General features: G+C 31.9%; 1 protein-coding gene across 10 annotated transcripts in view; it reads left to right on the top strand.

Moving 5' to 3' along the window:
• Window positions 1–22513, top strand: part of LOC148615825 (ATP-dependent chromatin remodeler CHD8-like) — a 45519-nt gene that overhangs the window by 7743 nt on the left and 15263 nt on the right. For 9 of the 10 annotated variants that reach the window (XM_088582469.1, XM_088582466.1, XM_088582468.1 and 6 more), the window contains exons 5-28: window positions 343–510; window positions 1664–1747; window positions 2088–2164; window positions 2434–2548; window positions 3048–3275; window positions 3682–3809; window positions 4082–4270; window positions 4719–4950; window positions 5849–6251; window positions 6914–7130; window positions 7458–7653; window positions 8434–8598; window positions 9152–9331; window positions 9639–9743; window positions 9938–10224; window positions 11571–11658; window positions 12038–12140; window positions 12632–12794; window positions 17153–17242; window positions 17786–17886; window positions 19116–19230; window positions 20608–20866; window positions 21141–21214; window positions 21881–21901. In XM_088582469.1, the coding sequence (XP_088438595.1) occupies window positions 343–510; window positions 1664–1747; window positions 2088–2164; window positions 2434–2548; window positions 3048–3275; window positions 3682–3809; window positions 4082–4270; window positions 4719–4950; window positions 5849–6251; window positions 6914–7130; window positions 7458–7653; window positions 8434–8598; window positions 9152–9331; window positions 9639–9743; window positions 9938–10224; window positions 11571–11658; window positions 12038–12140; window positions 12632–12794; window positions 17153–17242; window positions 17786–17886; window positions 19116–19230; window positions 20608–20866; window positions 21141–21214; window positions 21881–21901 (3788 nt within the window). The remainder of the gene's footprint in view (window positions 1–342; window positions 511–1663; window positions 1748–2087; window positions 2165–2433; window positions 2549–3047; window positions 3276–3681; window positions 3810–4081; window positions 4271–4718; window positions 4951–5848; window positions 6252–6913; window positions 7131–7457; window positions 7654–8433; window positions 8599–9151; window positions 9332–9638; window positions 9744–9937; window positions 10225–11570; window positions 11659–12037; window positions 12141–12631; window positions 12795–17152; window positions 17243–17785; window positions 17887–19115; window positions 19231–20607; window positions 20867–21140; window positions 21215–21880; window positions 21902–22513) is intronic. The other variant, XM_088582462.1, reaches the window with a different exon arrangement.

Raw genomic sequence — 22513 nt, 5'->3', positions numbered from 1 at the left:
TATAACTTACTGAATAATTTGGCCATAACCCTTTAATGATTATATTTGATTTGTGTACCTTACATCAGATTGGATTTAGTTTATTCATATAAAAGTGAACTGATAGTCCATTTTTCTTCATAGTTTCATCACAAAAGTTTGTTATTTTTGCTTATTTTTGTGTGATAACGGAATTGAATAACACATTTTCGAGATTTTCTTTTAAGTATTAGTAAAAGCTGACCCGCTTTAAAGAACAAATGAAGGTGGTTGTTTTTTATTTATATCTGGTTAGAACAATCAGCTCTAAAGGGGGATGGAAAACACTAGTCTTAATCATAAAACCAAAACCAATATTTGTAGAAGAGGAGGTCCGCAAGAAACACTAAGAGAAAGAAGTATCATGATGAGGTTGACTTGAATTTGTCTGATGAGGATACAGTAGATATTGATATCAGTACTGTCCCTACTGCTGTAGCACCTGTTGTTGAAGGAACAGTAGAAACTAAACCACCGCAACTTATAGCTGTGGTATGTGACAAGATTCCTAAAGGAATATTTTTCAATGCAGTGAATATATCCTTGAAGAGCATGAATACTTGACATTTTTCTGAAGAATTTTTATATACCGTATTTTGGTGTGTATATTGCACATTTATGTATTGTGCGCAGTGCAATTTTGAAGGTCAGAATGTGTGAGAAAAAGTTTTTTAGACTTAGGTTGCAGTAAAATTTTGAAAGATAGAAAAAAATCAACATTTTGAAACTTGATCTGTCCATTTATTTACCTTTGTGCGGTATTTCCTATGAAAATGTGAAGGAAAGAAACTTCTATGCAGACTAAAACATCATGTAAACATCAGTAGCTACATAAATTGGATAATTTTAATTTCGAAGCAGGATAAAATTGACACAGGATGTATGAAATCGCTTATAAAACAAAATCAGTCGAAAATCAAACATTTCCAGTTTTAGTTGTAACTCATATTTCACAATTTTTCATTTAAAAACATACTTTTAAGAAAGAAAATTGTAAGAAACAATCAAAATAAGTATCAGAATAATCATTTTCAGCTGTAAAAGCATTTGATAAGGAGGGTTTGACAAAAAAGGAATTAGTTACTTTTTGGTTTTTAGTTGTTTCATATTAAATTCTAACCATGCTTTGTAAGAAGGAAATATTGTACAACCTGTGTTTGAAACATGTTATTAAGTCATTTGAACATGATTTGAAGAAAATGTCACTAAAAATTTAATACTTAAAAATGTATTTGATGATTAGATGAAATTTCTTTCAGTAACATTTCACTTTCGGTTTGTTTGTTTACATTACGCAATGTCTTTCATGTACCAAAATCTTTAATTTCGTGGCCAATTTTTATGTATTGATGTATAATACGCACCCCCATGTTCTGAAAATAATTTCTATGTAAAAATGTGTGCATAATACCAAATACGGTACTTTTTTTAACTATTAACAATTTTAATATGGTTGTTCCTCATAACATGTTAACCATTTATGTCCAGTTATAATCTTTTACTTTTGAAAGGAAATGGATTAGAAACTTTGTCATCAGTGACCTCTCCTAAACCTTCAATGTCACACTTTTGTTCCTCTACTGTTGAGTTTAACTGTTAATTACTTTAAAGCCAAACATTCATTCAACTAATTCCAATATTTCAGGAAACTATTCCTCCACCTCCAGAAGAAGATGCTATGGTTGTAGAAAAAATTCTGGGGGTTAGGATGAGAAAAGTTGACAAAGATGTAAGCATTAAAATGTTTATATATTTATGTCATTATATTTTAGTCAAGCATTTTATCAGTACTTAAATGTTTTAATTAATGAACCTTTGTTATAATTTTTTATGACTAATTCCTGTGCAAGTTTTAAGACAGAATCAATTAAGCTGGTAACAAACTTACAGGCATGATTCTATAAATTTATTACAGTAACTTTCTGTTTGTTTTGCCTCAATAAATTGCATCTGCATGTGAACAAAAATTGCAGAATTTAAGAATTCAGTCTTTGGTTTAAATAGGACAGTAAATATATTAGAATGAACCAAATATGTGAACAGTGCTTTAATGTAAAATCTATTAACAGATTGATGTAGAAAATGATGATGAGGAAAGCCAGCCAGAAGAGGAAGTTGAAGAATTCTTCGTCAAATTTAAAAACTAGTGAGTACTGAGTAATAAGAAGATTTGCATAAATTAACTGTATGATGTTTTAACAGACTCATTCAATCTTATCTTAAGCTGAGCAGAAACCCCAAGGTTGTTTGCCTGCAGTCTGTACATTTTATGTAAGCTTGGACAACTGGATAATTTTTCAATAAAAGAATGATGTATATGAAGTTTTGTTGAAACAAAATACCTTTGCTACATATGTAGTTTATAAATTTACCATTATAGAATGGCTCTTTGACATTCTTTATATCTATCTTCAGTTCATACTTACATTGTGAATGGAAAACTCAAGCAGAGCTTGAAAAGGACAAGCGAATCCACATGAAGATTAGAAGATTTAGAGCTAAACGAGAAAGCTCAAACTATTTTGAGACAGTAAGTAAATATTTGTATTTCCAAAATTCAATGATATGCAATTTGCCGAGAATAAAAAAATATTGTAGCAATTTTGATACAGTGCCACTATGCAATCTATTTTCTATATAAGAATGTGTTTTTTGTATCTTTCTATGCAAAATTTAATGTTGAAGTGTGAAATGTTCAGTAGTCATATAAATGAAAAAATGACCCAATGATAGTGTTACTATTAAGTGAATTTATATTTACTCCTAAACTGGTTAGTGTGTTGTATTCAATGTAAGAGTGATGGCTGGTAGTTGATATGCCAATATTTGGTGCAGGAAATTTCTGTAGATTTTTACTTCTTGGACCAAGTAAAAGACCAGGCCTTTGGTGTCATAGAGTCTTTTTGACCCTGAAATACATCATATAACAGGGTATCCACCGTTGAATGTTTTAGTACAGTTGATCAGTGTATATTTGCTTAGAGATGTTTGTTTGAAATATCTTTTAAGTCTTGTTCTGTAATTTGTAGATGGATGAAGATGAGTTGTTTAATCCTGATTATGTTGAAGTTGACCGTGTTTTGGAAGTATCAGTTACAACTGATCCAGTTTCAAATGAAGAAATTACACATTTCTTGGTAAAGTGGCGAGGATTACCATATGAAGACAGTACATGGGAACTACAACAGGATGTTGACCCTGAGAAGGTCAAATTCTTTTATAAATACAGAGATCCTCCACCTGAGGACGAAAGACAGGTACTTTCAAAGCATTTAAACAGTATTATATGATATTCATAATTTGTGCAGGTAATGTAAATTATTTCATATGATGAAGATATCCAAGTAAAAAGCAAATTGTAATATGCAGTCATAGGGCCAGAATTTGCTTTTGAGGTTGTAAGGTCCAGGGCCTATGTAGATTTAAATCAAAAGTTCCACCTGATGTAATCCAAAGGTCCTCTTTAAAGATTCTATGTAATGTATTGAAGGTCTGAGACCTATGCTAATGAAATTTTTAAAAATGGAGGTCCTGTACCTTGGATGTACATTAATTTAAGTCTCTTCAGTCAAATGTAAAACAGCAAGCAGTTTGGAATATTTTGTTGATACATGTATATATACAATTACGATTTAAAACATTTCTTCTGTTTCCATTTTGAAGGTTGTACAGCGACCTTACAAAGAAAATTGGAAGAAAATGGACAAGTCAAAGGAGTATAAAGGTGGAAACTCATTACGAGAATATCAGCTTGAGGGTGTCAATTGGTTAACATTCAACTGGTATAAACAGTAAGTTGATTATAACATCTTTATCTTCAGGTGAGAATTAGGTTATTTTGAGTTCAGTCAGTATGTCAAATAATACACACTGCATACTATGAGTCAAATAAAGCTGGCTATATGAAATGCTTTATCAATACTATTACTTCAAATGTTATCAATATAATTTTTTCTGCTGCCTTCATTTCACTTGGGTAGATATTCATAGATGTATAGCTCTTTCGTAGTATTTTGAAGTGTTTTCTGCTAAACTATCAATTGAACGTATTATATGATTGCAGTCAAAACTGTATACTCGCTGATGAGATGGGTCTTGGCAAGACGATACAGAGTATAACATTCCTGAAAGAGATATTTGAATATGGTATAAAGGGACCATTCCTTGTGGTTGTTCCATTGTCTACCTTAGGGAACTGGCAGAGAGAGTTCGAGACATGGACTTTCTTAAATGTTATAGTTTATCATGGCAGGTTGGTGTTGCTAGAAATAAGAGTTTTTTTGTGACATAATGTGACAAAACCCAATATGTCGCCTTTAAATTGTAATTATTTGACAGAACTTGCAATAGGGACATGCAATTTATAGTTATGAGATAACATTTTAATTTGTTGATATGACAATCAACTCCTTGCTGTAACAGATGCAATATCTTTACTAATCAACTCCTCTCTTTCTTTATTTTATAAAAATAGATGTGGTATGATTGCCGAACAATTAAGCTAATACAGTTCACCACACAGTCTTCAGTGGTGGGCAAAACCCATACCATAAACTTACTGTAAAAGGCCCCAAAATAAAAGAAGTAAAACTATTCATAAAAGACAAAAATCAACTTTATTTATAGAAAATATGTAAAACGAATATTGCCTTGAAACATTTATATTGATGCTGTTATCAATGAATATGATTTTATTTTAGCAATACCAGCAAATTCATGTTACAAGAATATGAAATGTTCTACAAGGATGAGGATGGGCAGAAAATAGCAGATATAACTAAATTCAATGTGTTAGTGACAACATTTGAAATCATTCTGTCAGATTGTGAACTACTAAGCACTATTGACTGGAGATGTCTTATTATTGATGAAGCACATAGACTTAAAAATAAGAAGTGTAAACTGATGGAAGGTCTCAAATTTGTGGATTGTGTAAGTTAATGTTGTATTGTCAGCTTGATGCAAGTTTCTTATTTTCTTAATAAAAAGTAATTACAGTCCCAGAATCGATACATGCAACTATTTGACAGATTAATGACCGTTGACTGATTGATCACTGACAGCTTTGATCACTTAATAACCAATTACTGGTGACTGATTTGATAGCAGTTTTGTTATGTAAAATGATGGATGATTGGTTCATGTAAATTTAAGAATTTCCATTGAAATGAATCCAATGTATTTACCTTTCATTTCAGATATTAAATCCACATATTGTACTTTGTTAGAAATAAAACAAATGTAAAATTTAAGTAATTAATTGATGTTTAAATCTATAGCATTATGTAAAAACGTGTAGAAATTGACGAACAAAACAACTGAAATTGTAAAATATGTTGACTGCTCTGTAGTCATGTGATGGGATCACTGGTTTAATGGATCAATTTGACAGGTAGATGACTAACCTGAAACTGATTGTCAGTGTCAGACCACAATTTTAGTTGCACGGATCAGTCTAGGTACTATAAAACTAATCCATTCAACCGTAAATCATTTATAATTATACTCCAACTCATTAATGTAGGGTTATGTTGCAATCACTTTATTTGTCAGTTACGCTTGGGGGGAATGCATGGATATTTGGTATATTGCCATTTCATGATGACTTGAAATGGTATCCTTTTCCAGGTTGGATAAAAATGGCTAAGTGGGGGTATCATGATGTAGCGTGCAACATCTTGATGTGTACTCCAAAAGTTGCATGTGATTTTTAAATCACTACTCCTATAGAATATATATGTTTGTGTGTTCTTTGGGATATCTCTTGTGAGACAATTCTGCTTCTGTTAAAACTGATTATCAATTGGTCATTTTTGCTTTTTATTTACAGGAACATAGAGTGCTACTGACTGGAACACCTCTACAGAACAATGTGGAGGAGTTATTTAGTTTACTGAACTTTTTGGAGCCTGAACAATTTAATTCAGCAACAGCCTTCTTGGCAGAGTTTGGAACTTTAAGAACTGATGACCAGGTTGATAAACTCAAAGCTCTTCTCAAACCTATGATGCTTAGAAGATTGAAAGAAGATGTTGAGAAAAACTTGGCTGCAAAAGAAGAAACAATTATTGAAGTGGAATTGACTAATATTCAGAAAAAGTATTATCGTGCTATTCTTGAAAGGAACTTCACATTCTTGTCCAAAGGTTCCACAACATCTGCTAATGTTCCAAATCTACTGAATACAATGATGGAACTGAGGAAATGTTGTAATCACCCCTACTTGGTCAAAGGTAAGTTCCCCTTGTTCATAAAAAAAATATGGAACTTCAATGAAAACAATGTAGAAACTATTGATTAATTCAGTAGACTGTTTAATCAAAGCCTGATCCTTTTTAAGATTATGACAAAATTTCCAGATCAAATTGTATTAATTAAAATTTGACTTCTCCTACACAATGACATAATTTTGAGATAAAGCATGTAGGGTTTCATTTCAACTTAATGCCATTATGAAACAAGTTGTCCCAAAATAAAATTTTCAAATAACTTCTAAATTAATGAATTTTTTTTTAGATTGAAAATGATTAAATGTGTCTAGAAGTTTATGTGTATAAATTTCAGTTTATGTTGTATCTTTTCTCAGGAGGAACAAAGTCAGGGCTTTTCCCGGAAAAAATATGATGAGTGGGAAGACATTTTGTTTCCACACTAGTCACTTTTACAATTTAGTTTAGAATTAACAATAATATATATATTTTTTAAATTTTAATGGACTTCCAACCACATATAAGAATTCATATAATGTGCCTTATAACCATGAGGCTCTCATAGAACTTTTTCAGGAACAGCCCTTTGATATTATCAATTAAAGTAGCAGATACTGTATTTTACCAGTGCCAAAAGAACTCCCTGAAAACCAAATAAATAACAGTATTGCATGTTTATGTTTTAGGTGCTGAAGATATGATTATAAGGGAAACAAAAGAAAAGGAACATAAAGGGGAATTAGATGGAATAGAAATTCATAAACTTATGGTGCATTCATCTGGAAAACTTGTTTTACTTGACAAACTTTTACCAAAACTTAAACAGAATGGACATAAAGTGCTGATATTTTCTCAGATGATCAAAGTGCTTGATATTCTAGAGGATTATTTAATTAACAGAAGGTAAGAATTTTTCAACTTGTTGAGTACCCAAACATGATGTCTTAGAAGTAAATATTTGGAAGTGAATTACTGAAGCAAGTTAGATAAATTTGTGTTTGATCGAAGGTCAAGGTAACGAAAAATGTCCTTTTAGAATCAAAACAATGGTTTTGATGAAACTAATCAAATTTTTTTAATGTAGCTCCATACTTGATTTATGATGTACTTCATTTGGAAGCAATATTTTAGCTTTGAATAATTATGCTAGTTTATGTCAAATTCATTTCGATTTCAGACTTATGTATTTTTTTTTTAGTACTGACGTACATAGTAGTATTATTGTTTTAGGTACATGTACGAGAGATTGGATGGTAGAATTACCGGTATAATGAGACAGGAGGCAATAGATCGATTTTCCAAGCCAGACTCCGATAGATTTGTGTTTCTCCTTTGTACCAGAGCTGGAGGTCTGGGAATTAATCTCACTGCTGCAGATACTGTCATTATCTATGACTCTGACTGGAATCCTCAAAATGATCTACAGGTAGACAAGTCATCATAGTAAATGACTGAAATGTATGAGTGTATATTGTGGATTTTTTGTGTGTGAAAATGACTTAAAATCAAAAAGTAAAGTCTGTATGCTAGTTTAGACCCTATAATTATATACCCATTCTTACAAAGTTTTTTTTCCAGGTGTATAGGCATTACCCTGTTTGTCTATCCAGATATTTCTTAATTCATCTCTTAGAAATCTGTATATTTTAATGAAGTTATATTAATGTATTAATGGTAAACATTTTGTTTTACATTATGCATGAAAAAATACTATTTGGACGACTGCAAAGGGAGGTAATTCATCTTAAAGGTTTTACTTGCTTAAAATTGTAAACACAACTCCTCCTTCTCCACTCAATAGATTTTGATGAAATTTATAGGAAGGTTGAAAGTCATGTGCATAATTATACATGTACATTTATGTCTGATACCTGCAAAGAAAGATGATCCAACTCTTTCAGTGCAACTCCACCTTAAGTTGTTTTACATGATGTTACAGCATGGTGTGTAGATGTGGATGTAGGAAAACATTTATTCAGTCACTGCAATGGGAGATTTGCCAAACTCAGGCATTAATATGATTGAAAGTTAAAGTGAAGGGGTTATATATGTAGTTTTATGTAAAAGCAGATTTGAAAATGAAAATATTATGTATGTTCAATGTGAAATATTTGTCAGCCAATTAATTGGAATGGATTTGCTTAATTTTGATGGTCTGGATTTCCTACAATTTTGCATGTTGTAATTTAAATGTACTTAATCATAGGCCCAAGCTAGATGTCACAGAATTGGACAAACAAAGGAAGTAAAAGTATATCGACTGATCACCAGGAATTCTTATGAAAGGGAAATGTTTGATAGGGCTTCCATGAAGTTAGGTTTAGATAAAGCAGTTCTGCAGTCCATGGGAGGAGATAAGGCAGCTAACCCTGTAAGTTCATCTTTGATTTTTTTTTCTGATAACTGTCATTTTTATTCAGAATATTTTAAATGTTCTTTAACATCATCTGCAGGTGACAGTGACCCCCGTGCCTCAAAATTATTTGACAATTTGAAAATATTTAAGGAATGCCTTATTTTTTTTCTGTGAAGAAATAACCTCAATCATGTAGTCTCACTAAATAACCTGGTTATTTTTTAAGTTTGCACCACAAATATTGAGGTTATTTCAAATATACCCCAGAAAAATACATCAGTCATTCCTTGTAATTTAATGTAACAAGTAAATCATTAAAAAGGTTGATGACGTCACAGTCACACAATAAAATTTAGTCTATGAGATGTCGGACCAAATTTTTTATCCAATCAGAAAGCATGTTACATCTGAAATTAAATTATATTCCTATATTTAAATCATCCAAATTGTTTAATTTTGATTTTAAACAAAAAGTGCTCAATGTTACTTCTGCAAAATTGGTATTGAAACATTTCAAATATACTCTATTCATGAATATGTTTGTAAAGTAACTTATTATTCTTTATAGAGAGAGCAGCTGTCCAAAAGGGAAATTGAAGAGTTACTGAGGAAGGGAGCCTATGGCGCTCTGATGGAAGATGACAATGCTGGAGATGATTTCTGTGAGGAAGATATTGATCAAATCTTACAAAGAAGAACTCAAGTCATTCAAATTGAGTCTGAAGGCAAAGGATCAACATTTTCTAAGGTATTATGTTATTTTGCTTGCATGTAGGCCAATCCAACAAGTTATAAGATGGGTGCAGTGGATAGAAGTAGTCTTACAGGAAGACCTGTCAGTAAATGTACATTAATGTGAAACATTTCAGGGTTGTAAATCTTTGTACATAATTTAATTTCTTGTATGAATTGCTTAAATTTAGATATTTCATGAGTATTTGCAGAAAAAAGCTTTTAGAAGGTCAGTAAAATATCATGTATATTTCTTTTTTGTAACCGTAAATATTACTCTAATTGGTTTTATGAAACTTTTAAATGTTATGTATGTTTTACAGGCTAGTTTTACCATGTCTGATAATAGAAGTGACATTGACATTAATGATCCAAACTTCTGGCAGAAATGGGCCAAGAAAGCTGATGTCAGCATGGATCAAGACAAGGTATGGATCTAGTTTCAATTTCTTCTCAAATTTAAAAAACCTTAGTGGAATTCAGCAAAACACACTTAAAGTGTAAGTTTGGTTATTTTATTTTTCAAGTACTTGTAAATATCCTTGTTAGTGCGTAAATTGTTTTTATAGGAAGGGTGTGTTTATCTCTTATCTGTTCAGTCGTACATTACTTGTTATTTTAGAATGAGCTGATTGTGGAAGAGCCCAGAATGAGGAAACAAACAGCTCGCTATGGCAATGATGATGGTGTCATGGAGATATCTGATTTAGAATCCTCGACTGATGAGGAAGGAGGAGAAGAAGAAGATGATGGTAGTGGGAGAGGCCGAGGAAGGGGAAAGAAAGGAAGGAAAGGTAGACGTGGTAGAGGTAGAGATTCTGATGATGATTTTGATGCCCGTGGTGCTATTGGTGAAATGTATTCTAGATCTGAATGCTTTAAAGTAGAGAAAAACCTTCTGGTGTTTGGGTAAGCATTGTAAACTTCTTTATTACCTGTATTTCAAGACTTACAGTAACAGTATAAATGACTGAGCTTACTGTTTTATACTGGACTGAGATATTTCGAATGTCATGGCCAAAGGTCTGGAAATTTTGACAGCCCATGCCGGACATTTTATCAAACTTCAGCTGACATTTTTGTCAAGTCTTTATACATGCTCAGATCGAAAATAAAAATTGCATGTAGTTATTTTAAGATAAATATTGGAAAGTGTGTTATTTCATCACATACTCTGTCTTTTACAAAATATCAGAGCGAATGAACAAGTTCGGTTTCGACCACACGTGGACATTCCAACATGTAAACAAAACATCGTATCTCTTGGACTTTTTCATCACATATGCAAACAGCCAAAAGCTTCCGAGTGATGAAAAAAGATGTTGATTATTTATAAAAGAAAATCACGAACACATTTTGTCTATTGATTTGAATGGTCTGTTGACTTCTGTGTTAAAATGATTCAATCGAAGAATTAATAATTACAAACTACATGTACGACTGATTTGAAGTTTCAGTTCTATGTGCTTTCCTTACCTCTGAAAGATTGGTGTGAAAATGGTGGACTTGTCAATCTTTTTTCTTAATTAATAAATGTATGAAGATTCTCCGAATTACTTCAATTAATTCATATAGGCAACGAGGCTGCATGTGAACTGTTTATTCAATTATGTGAACTGTTTATTCAATTATGCAATCAACTAATCAATTTCAGGTTAATTACAGTCACAGGTGGTTGCACATCGGCTAAAATTGACACACACCTGTCACTTAATTTCCAGTAGACAACTAGGAGACTGGTAGACTGGATGTTTATATGCTAATGAAACCACACAGACTGTAATTTATAATTTTTTTATGTCCAATATTGGAAAATTGTCGTTGGTCATTTGCAAAATTAGTCAGTCAATGACCGGCATTTTTGACCATTTTCGGATCCATGGTCATGGCTATCCACGAGCAACAGCCTGCTAGCAGGATACAATGTAGCTTACTGTAGCAACAGCCTGCTGTCGAGAAAGCTTACCGCATCAACAACCTGCTGGCAGGTAGGCTAACCGTGGCTATAGCCTGCTGGCATGATACAATGTAGCTAACTGTAGCAACAGCCTGCAGTCAAGAAAGCTTACTACAGCGATAACCTGGCAGGAGGGCTAACAGTGTACTGGCAGGATATCCTTATTAGTGCACTTTGGTCCACTCCCACACACAAATTTAGAAGCCAGCTAGTGATGTAAAATAAAGTTTATTGTATAATTCTGATATCTTTGTGAAGTATGTTTTTTTGTTGTTGACATTTTTGTCTTTTTTTGTAGTTGGGGAAGATGGTCAGATATAATAGGCCATGGTGTCTTTAAAAGGAGTATGTGTATCAAAGATGTGGAAACAATAGCCCGGGCATTGGTAAGCTATTACAAAATATGATTGCTCAATATTAGCAAAAAAGTTAACATGTTAGAAGTTCATAATCTGTTTGTTTTGTTTGTTGGGGTTTAACGTCCGAGCAGCAATATTTCAGCTATATTCAGACAAAAATAATCTAGTTTTGAATTTGCAGTTAGAGAAATTAGAAATTTAAGTCTAAGATTATTGGATAAATTTACTATCTTGTTTAAAATATTATGCTTTTAGAGTTTGATGATCATCATAACAGAAATTAGTATGTTTGAGTGATATGTTAAAAAAAAATGATATTTTAATAGTAGTGAAATGATTGGTAATAATAAGCCTATTTTGTTTAATGAACTTATGTGAGTATGTATTGAAACTTCTGTCATTTCAGTTAATGTACTCATTGAAAGTTTACAAGGGTGATGAGAAGATTAAAGAATTCATTTGGGACTTGATCTCTCCTTCCAATGATGGGTCATTGAAAAATCATTCAGGTACTTTTTTTAAATAAAATATACATGAAAACTGAAAGTAAATGTTGAACAGTGTATAAGCCAGCCTGAACTATGCTCCTCTGCTGCTTTGTGGCAGGGACAAATAAAGGAGCTTGATGCTCCTTATTCTTTTGATATGCTTTTGTGTAGAATATGAACATAATTTCACTCACAATAGTCAAATTTACAAAAAGAATAAATCATAATTTTATCAAAAATTGATAATTTGGTCTTGCATGTTCTAATTTTCTTGATTCCTGTTGAATAAAACTTTGTTGTTGTGGTATAGAAATTCAGGTAAGAAATAGTAGGTCCATTGAACATATTAGCTTAGTCTTAAATAAACTTTAAAAACTTACATGTTGAATTTATTTGAATTTATCCAATACATTTATTTCATGGAAGTATTGATAAAGCCAGTGAAGGTAAAATTAAAATAAAAACATTCTTCCTGCTTTTCATAGTTTGCATCACATATGACTGTTTTATAGGGTTGTCTGCCCCTGTGCCAAGAGGAAGGAAAGGCAAGAACAAAGCCAACAAGAAGGAGAAAGAATCTCAGCATGAAATAGCCATGGCTAAGTTCGACATTGATCCTGAGTCTATACTAAAGGATAATGGATACAAAAGACATCTACACAGACACGCTAACAAGTATGTTAGAAGTAAATCACGATAAGCTGGTATTCTAATTTTTGGGATAATTTAAAAGATATCCTCAGATTAAAATGACAATGTACCAAATGCCTCATTGATTAAGATAAGGAAGGGCTATATTTGCTGTTCTGTTGACCATTATTTCCTATCGATTAATTTTGGAGGAGGGAATGAAGGGCCATTTGTCTCCCTTTCACCAAAATGTACTAGTGAAAGGGTTTTATGTTTCAGTACCCACTTGAGTATGCAGATTGCTATTGCTCAAATGAAGTAGACACTAAAACTTATAAAGAACAAGAGATGATTATCTCCTACTAAAGTTCTGATGTTCCATCTGCTATATTTTGCTCATTTTACACATCCTTCATTTTGGTTCTGGGATGTCATGTGATTGGAGTAGTTATGTTGCAGAAGTGGGTTTAAAAAATAAAATTTGTAGTAAATTTAAACCTTCTTTGATTTTATTGTAAAATATAGAAAAAATGTAACATATTGTATAGCACTCATTTTTGTTCATTGGTTATAATGATCACCTGATGCATAGGACATTCCACATACATGAAGACTTGTTTCTATTTTTAAATATCTTGATGCTGTGTTTCTATTTATATGTATATTGACGCTATACTTCTAAATTTAGATCTTGATATAAACCGTTGTTCGGCAATTGCTCTATACCAATCAGGTCCATTTATAACATATTGACTTAGTTAAAAGTCCATAGTAGATAAATATCTGTTCTGGAGAATGAGTTTCTCTAGTGTTCTGCTTTACGCATTTACTCCTGTAAAAGAATACAGTATCCATGGTTACACTTAAAATCTATACAAAAATTTTGTAATATTAACACCAAGAACCAGTGATACATTTGGTTCAAATGTTTAACTCTAGGACATAATCTTAGTTCAACTTAATCACCTTAAAATAGCTTTTTCATCCTTTCGTTTATTATTTAGTGAGAACATATGATGATCAAGAGATCCAACACATATTTTATAATGATGATTTCTTTTATGCCTGATGTTCTTGTGACAGGGATGATTTTTTTCTGCTTTATAGTGGAATTCCACTATTTCAAATCTGGATTTTACCATTACGATTCTTTTTTTTCCCTGTGTATTTACGTCTGATTTTGCCAATTTCCTCTTTCTTTGTTGACCTCGTAAAATCTTCTCTGTTGTAAAAATATCAATCTATTTTACAATGTTCTCTGAAAGATGAGAGGTAAATAAACATTTTAATTTTCTCCACTGAATACTATAAATCAAATCACATTCATTAATGGTCTGTTATTTTCACAAATTTTCCAGAACCCATCCCCTCGCAAGAGAGGTGAAAACAGATTGTCATGAAATAGTCCTTCATTATCAAATATATGTAAGATAAAGTGTAAGTCAAGATAAAATAGCATCAAAATTGAATTGACACCCTGAAACATGGAATAAGTATCTTTTAAAATAGTTGGCTTACAGCATTTCTGTAAGATTCAAAAGTCATTCATATGATGATAAAGAGATCCAACACAAACTGTGTAATGATGATTTCTTATTTGTCTGTTTGGGGGAAATATCCAGTTTCCTTAGTTACAAATGTTTGTAAATGATTTGAGATGATGATACTGCTGGGATTATATTCTTTTGCTTTTTGGCAGATTTCTGTTTTGGTTTTTGTTTGTAATCCTGATTTTACCATAATGATTCTTTATTTTTAAAATTTATTTACTTCCCATTTTGCCAATTTCTGCTAAACTGTTGTTCCTTCTAAAATCATTTCTTATAGTGGTGTTCTCAATCTGTGTAATGGTTCAGTCTTCACAAAGTCTGTTGGTCCTGTGGATAAAACAATTAATATAGAGATCCAACCAGCAGAGATGTGTTATCCAGTGATCTGTCAGTTTGACATTGTTCCACACCTTGATCAGAGAAAGGGTACTTTGGTCCAGCATTTCTTGAAAATGTCTACCATTTTTCTGTAGGACTTAGTGAAGACTGCTGGTTGGTTTAGACAAAAAAATAACAAAAGTCTGTATACGTGAATTTGTTATTTTGCATTTTGAATTAGGACATATGATGATCAAGAGATCCAACACATATTGTGTAATGATGATTTCTTATTTATCTGATGTGCTTGGGGAGAAAAAATCAATCTTGTTTTCTCTGTTTCAAATGTTTGATGATTTAAAATGATCATACTGGTGTTCACAATCTATAGAACTGGTTCAGTCTTCATGAAGACCGACTTTCCAATGGACAAAACCAACAATTTTGCAATCTAATCAGAAGAAAAACTTGTTTTTAGGCTGTGTGTAAGTCTGATGTTGTTCCACTCCTTAATAAGAGGAAGAACCATAATTCTTGTAAAAATCTATCGCCTATTGGGACTTAAATACACACAAAAAAATTAGTCCAGTAAAGGCTGTTTTGGTCCAGCATTTTTTGAAATGTCAACAATTTTTCTATAAGAATTTATTGAAGACTGCTGGTTGATACACACAAAGAAAAATAACAAAAGCTTTCAAACATGAATATTTTTGGTTATTTGGATTTTGAATTAGGACAAATGATGATCAAGAGATCCAACACATATTGTGTAATGATGATTTCTTATTTGTCTGATGTGTTTTCTGTTTCCAATGTTTGTATACTTATAATGATCATATCGGTGTCCATAAATCTGGAGAACTGGTTGGTTTACAAGAAAGATAACGAGCCTCTATACACGACTTAGATTTGATATTTTGAATTTTGAATTGGGACATATGATGATCAAGAGATCCAACACATATTGCTTAATGATGATTTCTTATTTTTCTGATGTTCATTTTGTAATTCTACTGTTTAAATAAAATTGGTGTCAAAGCTTTGTAAAGATTTTTTGTTGTTTGGTTACTACTTCTCCTTTGAACTAGTTGTTACAATTACAGGTTCTGTCATGTAAAGCCTGTCTAAGAATTTGAACAAAGGTACCGCGAACACACACAAAAAAAAAAAATGTTTGTATGTTGAATGGATGCACATTAGTAAGAGGTCCACAATAGTGTGTGTAGTGATGATTTATTATTTGTCTAACGTTCATTTTAAGAGCGTGTCTCTAGTTTCTCTCATTTGCTGCACTCAGGATTGTTTGGTCACAGAGTTAGCTTTCTAAGATTTGGGTTGTAATTTGTTAAAACTTGATCCTTAACCTTACCTCCAACCCCCAAAATATGATTTAAGCAGTGATTCTTGTATACTTATGAATGATGAATCACTATCATGGAAGTATATTCTGCTATTTTTGCAGTAAATAAATTAAAAAAAAGAGTCAAATGAAATTTTAAACATTTATTTTTAATCATTTTATATTATGAATCGCTTATAATTTTACAAAACCATGGAAATTAAAACACAAAAATTTGTTCTTTCATTTGAGGATACTCAAGAAGTTTAATACAATTACAGCAGTACATATGATGATCAAGAGATCCAACACATATTGAGTAATGATGATTTCTTATGTGTGTTTGGCATAAATTAGGGTCCTTTTGTATTGACAGGATTATGAAGGGTTGCCTCTTCCATTAGGATGATGACCTGAAGAAAAACCATGACACTCTTTCCTTTGGTGTCTTTTATTCATAAATACTTGTTCAAGTCTTAAAAATTCCCATCACCCATTTCCATAGGCAGATTAAGTTTGTCCTGAAAAGTTGGATTTTGTTGTGAATTTAAATGTCATGCTGAAGCTTTCCATGGATAGCATTAAATTTTTCAAACTCTAGAACATATTGTTACATGTTTAATTTAGGATAAGTATGTTATTTTCTTGTTTTATTTATTGTACTTTTCAGAAAATACTGAAGCAAATGTTTGTAATTTTGAACAAATGATGATAAAGAGGTCCAACACATACTTTAAAGTGATGATTTCTTAAAACTGATGTTCTGTTTTGATTTGTGTATCTAACAAATGTACCATAAGGCTTCTTTGACATGTAAACAATAATTATATCTGCAATATCTTATTATTTGTATTTGGCAAGGTCACTTAATGTCGAAGACCTCACAACAGTTATCTATACAAATTAAACCTTAGAATCATCGCTGAGGATCTATCTGATAGGAGGTAATCTGCAAATACACTCGTAATATTGGACAACTTGTAATAAGTTTCTAGGACTGAGCATGATACCAAATTATGATAAGTGACACATCTATCAAAATTCTTTGCTAGCTTATATCTTTGTCCATTCACAAATTACACTTGCCTCATGTTATGTTTGCATTGAAAAGTCCTTATATTGCTATTTCACCTGTTCCACACTGAGTTACACTTGTGTCTCTTATTCTTGATGTGTTTTTCCTATCCTTTTTTTAGAGTGTTGTTGCGAGTCAGATTATTGTACTATCTAAGAGAAGAAATAATTGGTGATGCTGCAGAGAAAATCAACAAAGGACTGGATGTCAGGTAATCTTACAAAAACAAAGGGTATCTATAGTAGTTTATAATACATGTATATATATACTATTACTAAAAATATTTAATCTTTTAACATATGTGTACATGAACATGCAATTCAGTGGTTATTTCATTTAGTTCAATAGAATTTCCGTCAAGTTAAGTAGAATCAGTTTGGTCAATAGATAGACACTAAGCTATCATTTACCAAGATCTTTTGAGATTTAGTCAGTGTGTAGCTGTTCCTTCCTGAGGTGACTTAATACTTATCAAAGGTATTGCAATATTGTTTTTAAGTGTAAGTTTCCTGTTTGTTGAATATGTGATGACATTAGCGATCTAACCCTAATCACATCAGTGACAATCGTGATGTCTGATGTTTCTTATACAGGACATTCATGCATTAGTTTGTATGATAGTGGAGATATATCTGGAGAATGAGCCAAACTACTGTTTGAAAGGGTAATGATCAAATTAGGGTATATGATCAAGCACATTATTCAGAGTTTATTTACAAATGATCTGATGTTGATGTGTTGATGTTTGTTTCAGTGAAATAGAGCTTCCAAGAACTACTGTTGAAGGGGATCCACCAACACCATGGTGGGATGAACTATCTGATAGATCTCTGTTGATTGGTGTATTTAAACATGGTAAGTCATAAACTCTTAAGATTGGGCATTTTAATTATGTACATGAATTATTGTTGGTTGTCTTACAGGTATCAGGAATTGAGGATGTCACCATAAGTGTTAAAGGAATTTTTACACTGAGAAAAAAAAATTGTGTAGTGGGCATTGATTTAAGATGTATGTATGGATTGTTACAGTACAAATTTTGTGATTTAAAATAGGCAAATAGAAAATTTCATATAGTAAGTTGAAACTTTCGCAAAATAGTAAGGCCCCCCAAAAAAATGTCTGATTCAGGTTTCGCGACTGACCCTAATTTTTTTTCCCCCGACCCTAATACATTTTTTCTCCCAAATTAACAAAATTGGTAATTTCCACCAATTTCTTGTATAATACAGATCATTTCCGGTCAAACCAAAAGTACGTTTAAAACCAGGTCACAAAAGCGTTTGAATAGAAGGCTGATTTATATCACGTAAATCCGAGCGTATAACTGATGATGAGCGCAATGGAAGCCACGAGTATCATGGCACTAAAATATAATAAATGCTGTCACCAAGAAAGCAAATTTTTGGTGTCATCACTTCCAAGTAGACTGATTTTACTTGGGGAGCTTTTTGAGCTCTATCATGAAGAAGTTGACAGAAAAACATTAACAATAAGTGTTGCAACTTATTTTACGATACCAGACATACATTTGTACATCTATAACATACAGGTCAGACATTCTTCATTTCTTGAATGAAACATTTTGATAACACTTTATTCATATAAATATGCATTTTTCACTTTTTCTTTAAAAAAATATGTCAATGAACAGAGAAATTTGTAACTTGTATTTGCAGGTATCATTTTCAAATACAGTGTACTTATATTTTGTTCAAAATTCCTACAAAAAATACAATAAATGTATTGTAATAAAAGACATGATTAATAGATGTGTATGTTAAACATTAAACTTTCTACTTAAAACCATACACTTTCATGACTTAAACATGATGCTATTTTACAAATATAGGCTCAACTTTAGTTGAGAAAAATAAAATGAAAAAAAAAAAATAAAATGAAAATACCTACCTACCCTATTTTTGGGAGGAATGTAACCCTAAAACAGACATTTTATTTTTGGGCCTAAGCCTGGAACTAGTATTAGTGAATTTACTCCTTAGTTCTTATTGGGTCAATTCTGACAGTAGTTTTTACTCTGTAATTAACTATACACTAACACAAATATTTCCTGTAAATTTCAGGTTATGAGAAGTATAACTTGATGAGGAACGACCCCTGTTTATGTTTCCTCGCTCGTTGTGGTCCACCAGCAGGAGCTGCTTTAGCTGCTGAACAAAATGATGGTGGTGATGATGAGTAAGTACTTGTATCTTAAGAAGTTAGGTGATTTGTGATACCTGCATGTAATATATATATCAGAGGTTTGATTTCAGTTGATATCACTGTTCTAGGAAATTTAGATTGTCAAAGTTTATACTTGCTGTCCTAGTTATTATTGAATCTACAGTCACTGAAAACATACTAACCATCAGTGATCAGATATCCAACCCTTGTATATATATGATGTTATCTTAGTCTGATGTTTCACTGTTGCATTGAAATGATGAATCATTATGAAACAAACAAATAATATCAATGAATATTAAAGGACACCAGGACATAATCTAGGATTCAGTGAATGGGAGATTTTACTTCTCCCTTCCAGGAGTGATAGGGAGAAGTGAGACTGGAATGGGGAGAAATCATACATCACCGCTAGAATATTTTATCGTATTGATATGAAGTTGTATCTCAAGGACATGTATTCTAATAAATAATAAACAAATAAGATAAGTTTAAGTTTAATACTGTAATTCCATTTTCTATACTTGCAAATGAATAAGTTCATGTATAATAAGTAACTTTAATTGAATATAGTAAGTGATCAGATTGTCATTGAGAACTTGTTTCTTATAATACAAATGGCGCCCACGTAGGGACACAAATCAACCTGTACAGACATGCATGTATATGTACATTGTTAAGTGGGATTATAAATGATAATAGTTAGCTTAATAATCATTATTTTTGCCTTATCAAAACAAAGTGTCACTTCGAACCCACATGCACTCATACACATAACTGTGATCCAAGCTGAACCTACCAATTATTAATTGTTTTTTAAAACCATTGAAATCACTGTAAGAGTCTCTCATTGAGTAAATAAATTAATTGTTGTCATCAAATTACAAATTTAATCAAGGAACACAAAATGTACATGTACCTTACCTTTTGTGATTGTTTTCCTTTGATTTTGAACTCAATAAGTTGAATAAGTTTCATTCAAATAAGTACTGCTGGTTTTATCCATTATCCAAGTCGTTAGAATGGGTGAAATATTCCCTGGATTGCTTGGAACTGACAAAAATTATGTGAACTTCTTCCAATTTATGTTTTCTCTTCGTTACGCAAATTGCCGCTAATTTGGTTGTTTATTACCTGGAAGGGCTAGAGTTATCTCTCTTTGGTCAAATTGTACAGCGACTTCACTTCTCTTAAAAGAACACGAGTTGGCGACTTTTAACTACTTTTAAAAATTCTTGGCAACTAAAATCTCCATTTTGGCGCCTAGATTATGCCCTGAGACAATATTGATGTAGGATTTTTCATATATGGGATTAAAATGAGAAAATGTAAGTGAAGAGACATTTGCAATGAGTATTTTCATTAATAAAAAAAAATCAATGATTATAGGGAAGATTTAGATGATACTAAAGGTAATATCAGTGTGATGAAAGATGAAGATGAGGATACCTGTACATCCGTTCTCTCTAGTCAGGAGAACAGTAATGCTGCCAAAGACCTTTCCACACCATCTGCTATGGAATGTGATGATGAGGAAAAACTACCCTGGCCATCCATGTCAGATCTAAATACACGTATAAGGAGAATCATCACTAGCTTTCAACGGAATCATAAACGACAAATGTTAAAGGATGCTCAGAGAGCTAGGGTATGTTCATACATATATCAGTCCATACATATGTCATATGTCTGTGCATCCGAAATAAAGTAGTGCTTGTTTTACAGAAGTGCACACTGCTAAGCTCTTGAAAATAGAATGGTTTCAGAATTGAACTCCACCAACTATATTTCTAAATCCAAACCTAAATGATTTGTGTATTTACATATGTAAACTAACATAATTGAGTTTATTAACAGTTGATAATTTTCCATATGTTTGTTATTGTTATTGTGCGGCTATATTGATACTGTATGGTTTACAGAGAATGGAGAGAAGAGAAAGGTATGACATGATGAATAGATACAAAGAAGATGAAAAAATTCAGTATCAACAGAGGTATATTTTACATTTCTTGTCTTTTCCCTGCCTTTGTAGTTCATTCATACTACTTATTAAACAGGGTATGATGATTTTGTAGGGTTGGGTTATCGGTACTTAGTAAATTGGCTTCAGGGAACAGTTTGACCTTCAGTATTATTAGGTTTCTGATCATGAAATGAAGGTCATATCTTTGTTTAACTTTTCCAAATTCAAGGTTTAGCAGCTGTTCTCCTTGAAATACATGAAATGGTGTCATATTTGGTCTGGTATTTTTCAAGATCTAAGCATATTTGTTAAATTTCACAATTTTCCTTACTGTTTGTCATCATTTGTTAGATACCAACATACACCTGAAATTTTAAACAATTTTTTTCAAGGGTGCAAATTACCATACTGATTAAAGTAGTTTTGTATGTTTTGTAAATCTAGAGTTGATATTTTTCCACTTTTTAGGGGAATTCCGCTAATTGAAATCTGGATTCCTTTTTTTACTGTTTTTTTATTTCCAATTTTACCAATTTCCGCTTTGTTTGATGACCTCATAAAACCATCCCTGTAAATCAGTTATATGGTTTGGCACTTGAATCTTCATTTTACAATATCATACAAAACAAACGTTAAACTTACCGGAAAAAAAAACTTTCAGTCATTGCAAGTAATATTTTCCTATTTATTTGACAGTTTTTTCGGATTATGGGAAAGGTATGATATCAGAATATGCATGAATCGTAACATTCATTTTCTTTTCAGTTTACGGTGTGTGGCTTTACATTTATTCTGATGGCTGTATATTTTTTTATAATGCTAATTCCAATATTGTCAATAATATCTGTATATGTTGTGATGGGTTTAAATTTTTGAACATGCTTTATTCTTCAAACTTATGACAGTCTATCCATTTGCTACAAGTGCTTGGCATCCAATCTTTTGTTTTATCCAACTTTTGTTATTAATGTCTATGGTTTCATTTGTGGAATTTTTGGGTTGAAAAATGAATACAAAATATTTATTGCCAACTACATTCTATAGAGTTAGTCTGAAATTTTTCTTATCAACCTCGAGTGTTCATGATGAATTGCCATGCTAATACTGAAGACCTCCTATTACCAGGTGTGCTGGTTGGAAAGTCTTATGAGTTTAGTGATTTCGCAGTATTTCTGACAGAACACTTAGAATCAAGATATGGTCCTATTTGTACTTTCAATTTTGCATGCTGTTTATGTATATCTAAATGTATTGTGATCAAATACTTTTAATTTAATGGCTGAAGTTGTATATTTAGCTTGCATGTTTTGATCTGGTCTTCCCTAGACA

This window comes from Perna viridis, chromosome 5, assembly GCF_037379345.1.
Source record: "Perna viridis isolate PV_CMFRI_1.1 ecotype Kerala chromosome 5, ASM3737934v1, whole genome shotgun sequence".
Taxonomy (NCBI): Eukaryota; Metazoa; Mollusca; class Bivalvia; order Mytilida; family Mytilidae; genus Perna; species Perna viridis.
The sequence above is the reverse complement of the archived record's forward strand: the minus strand, read 5'-3'. Positions and strand labels throughout refer to the sequence as shown.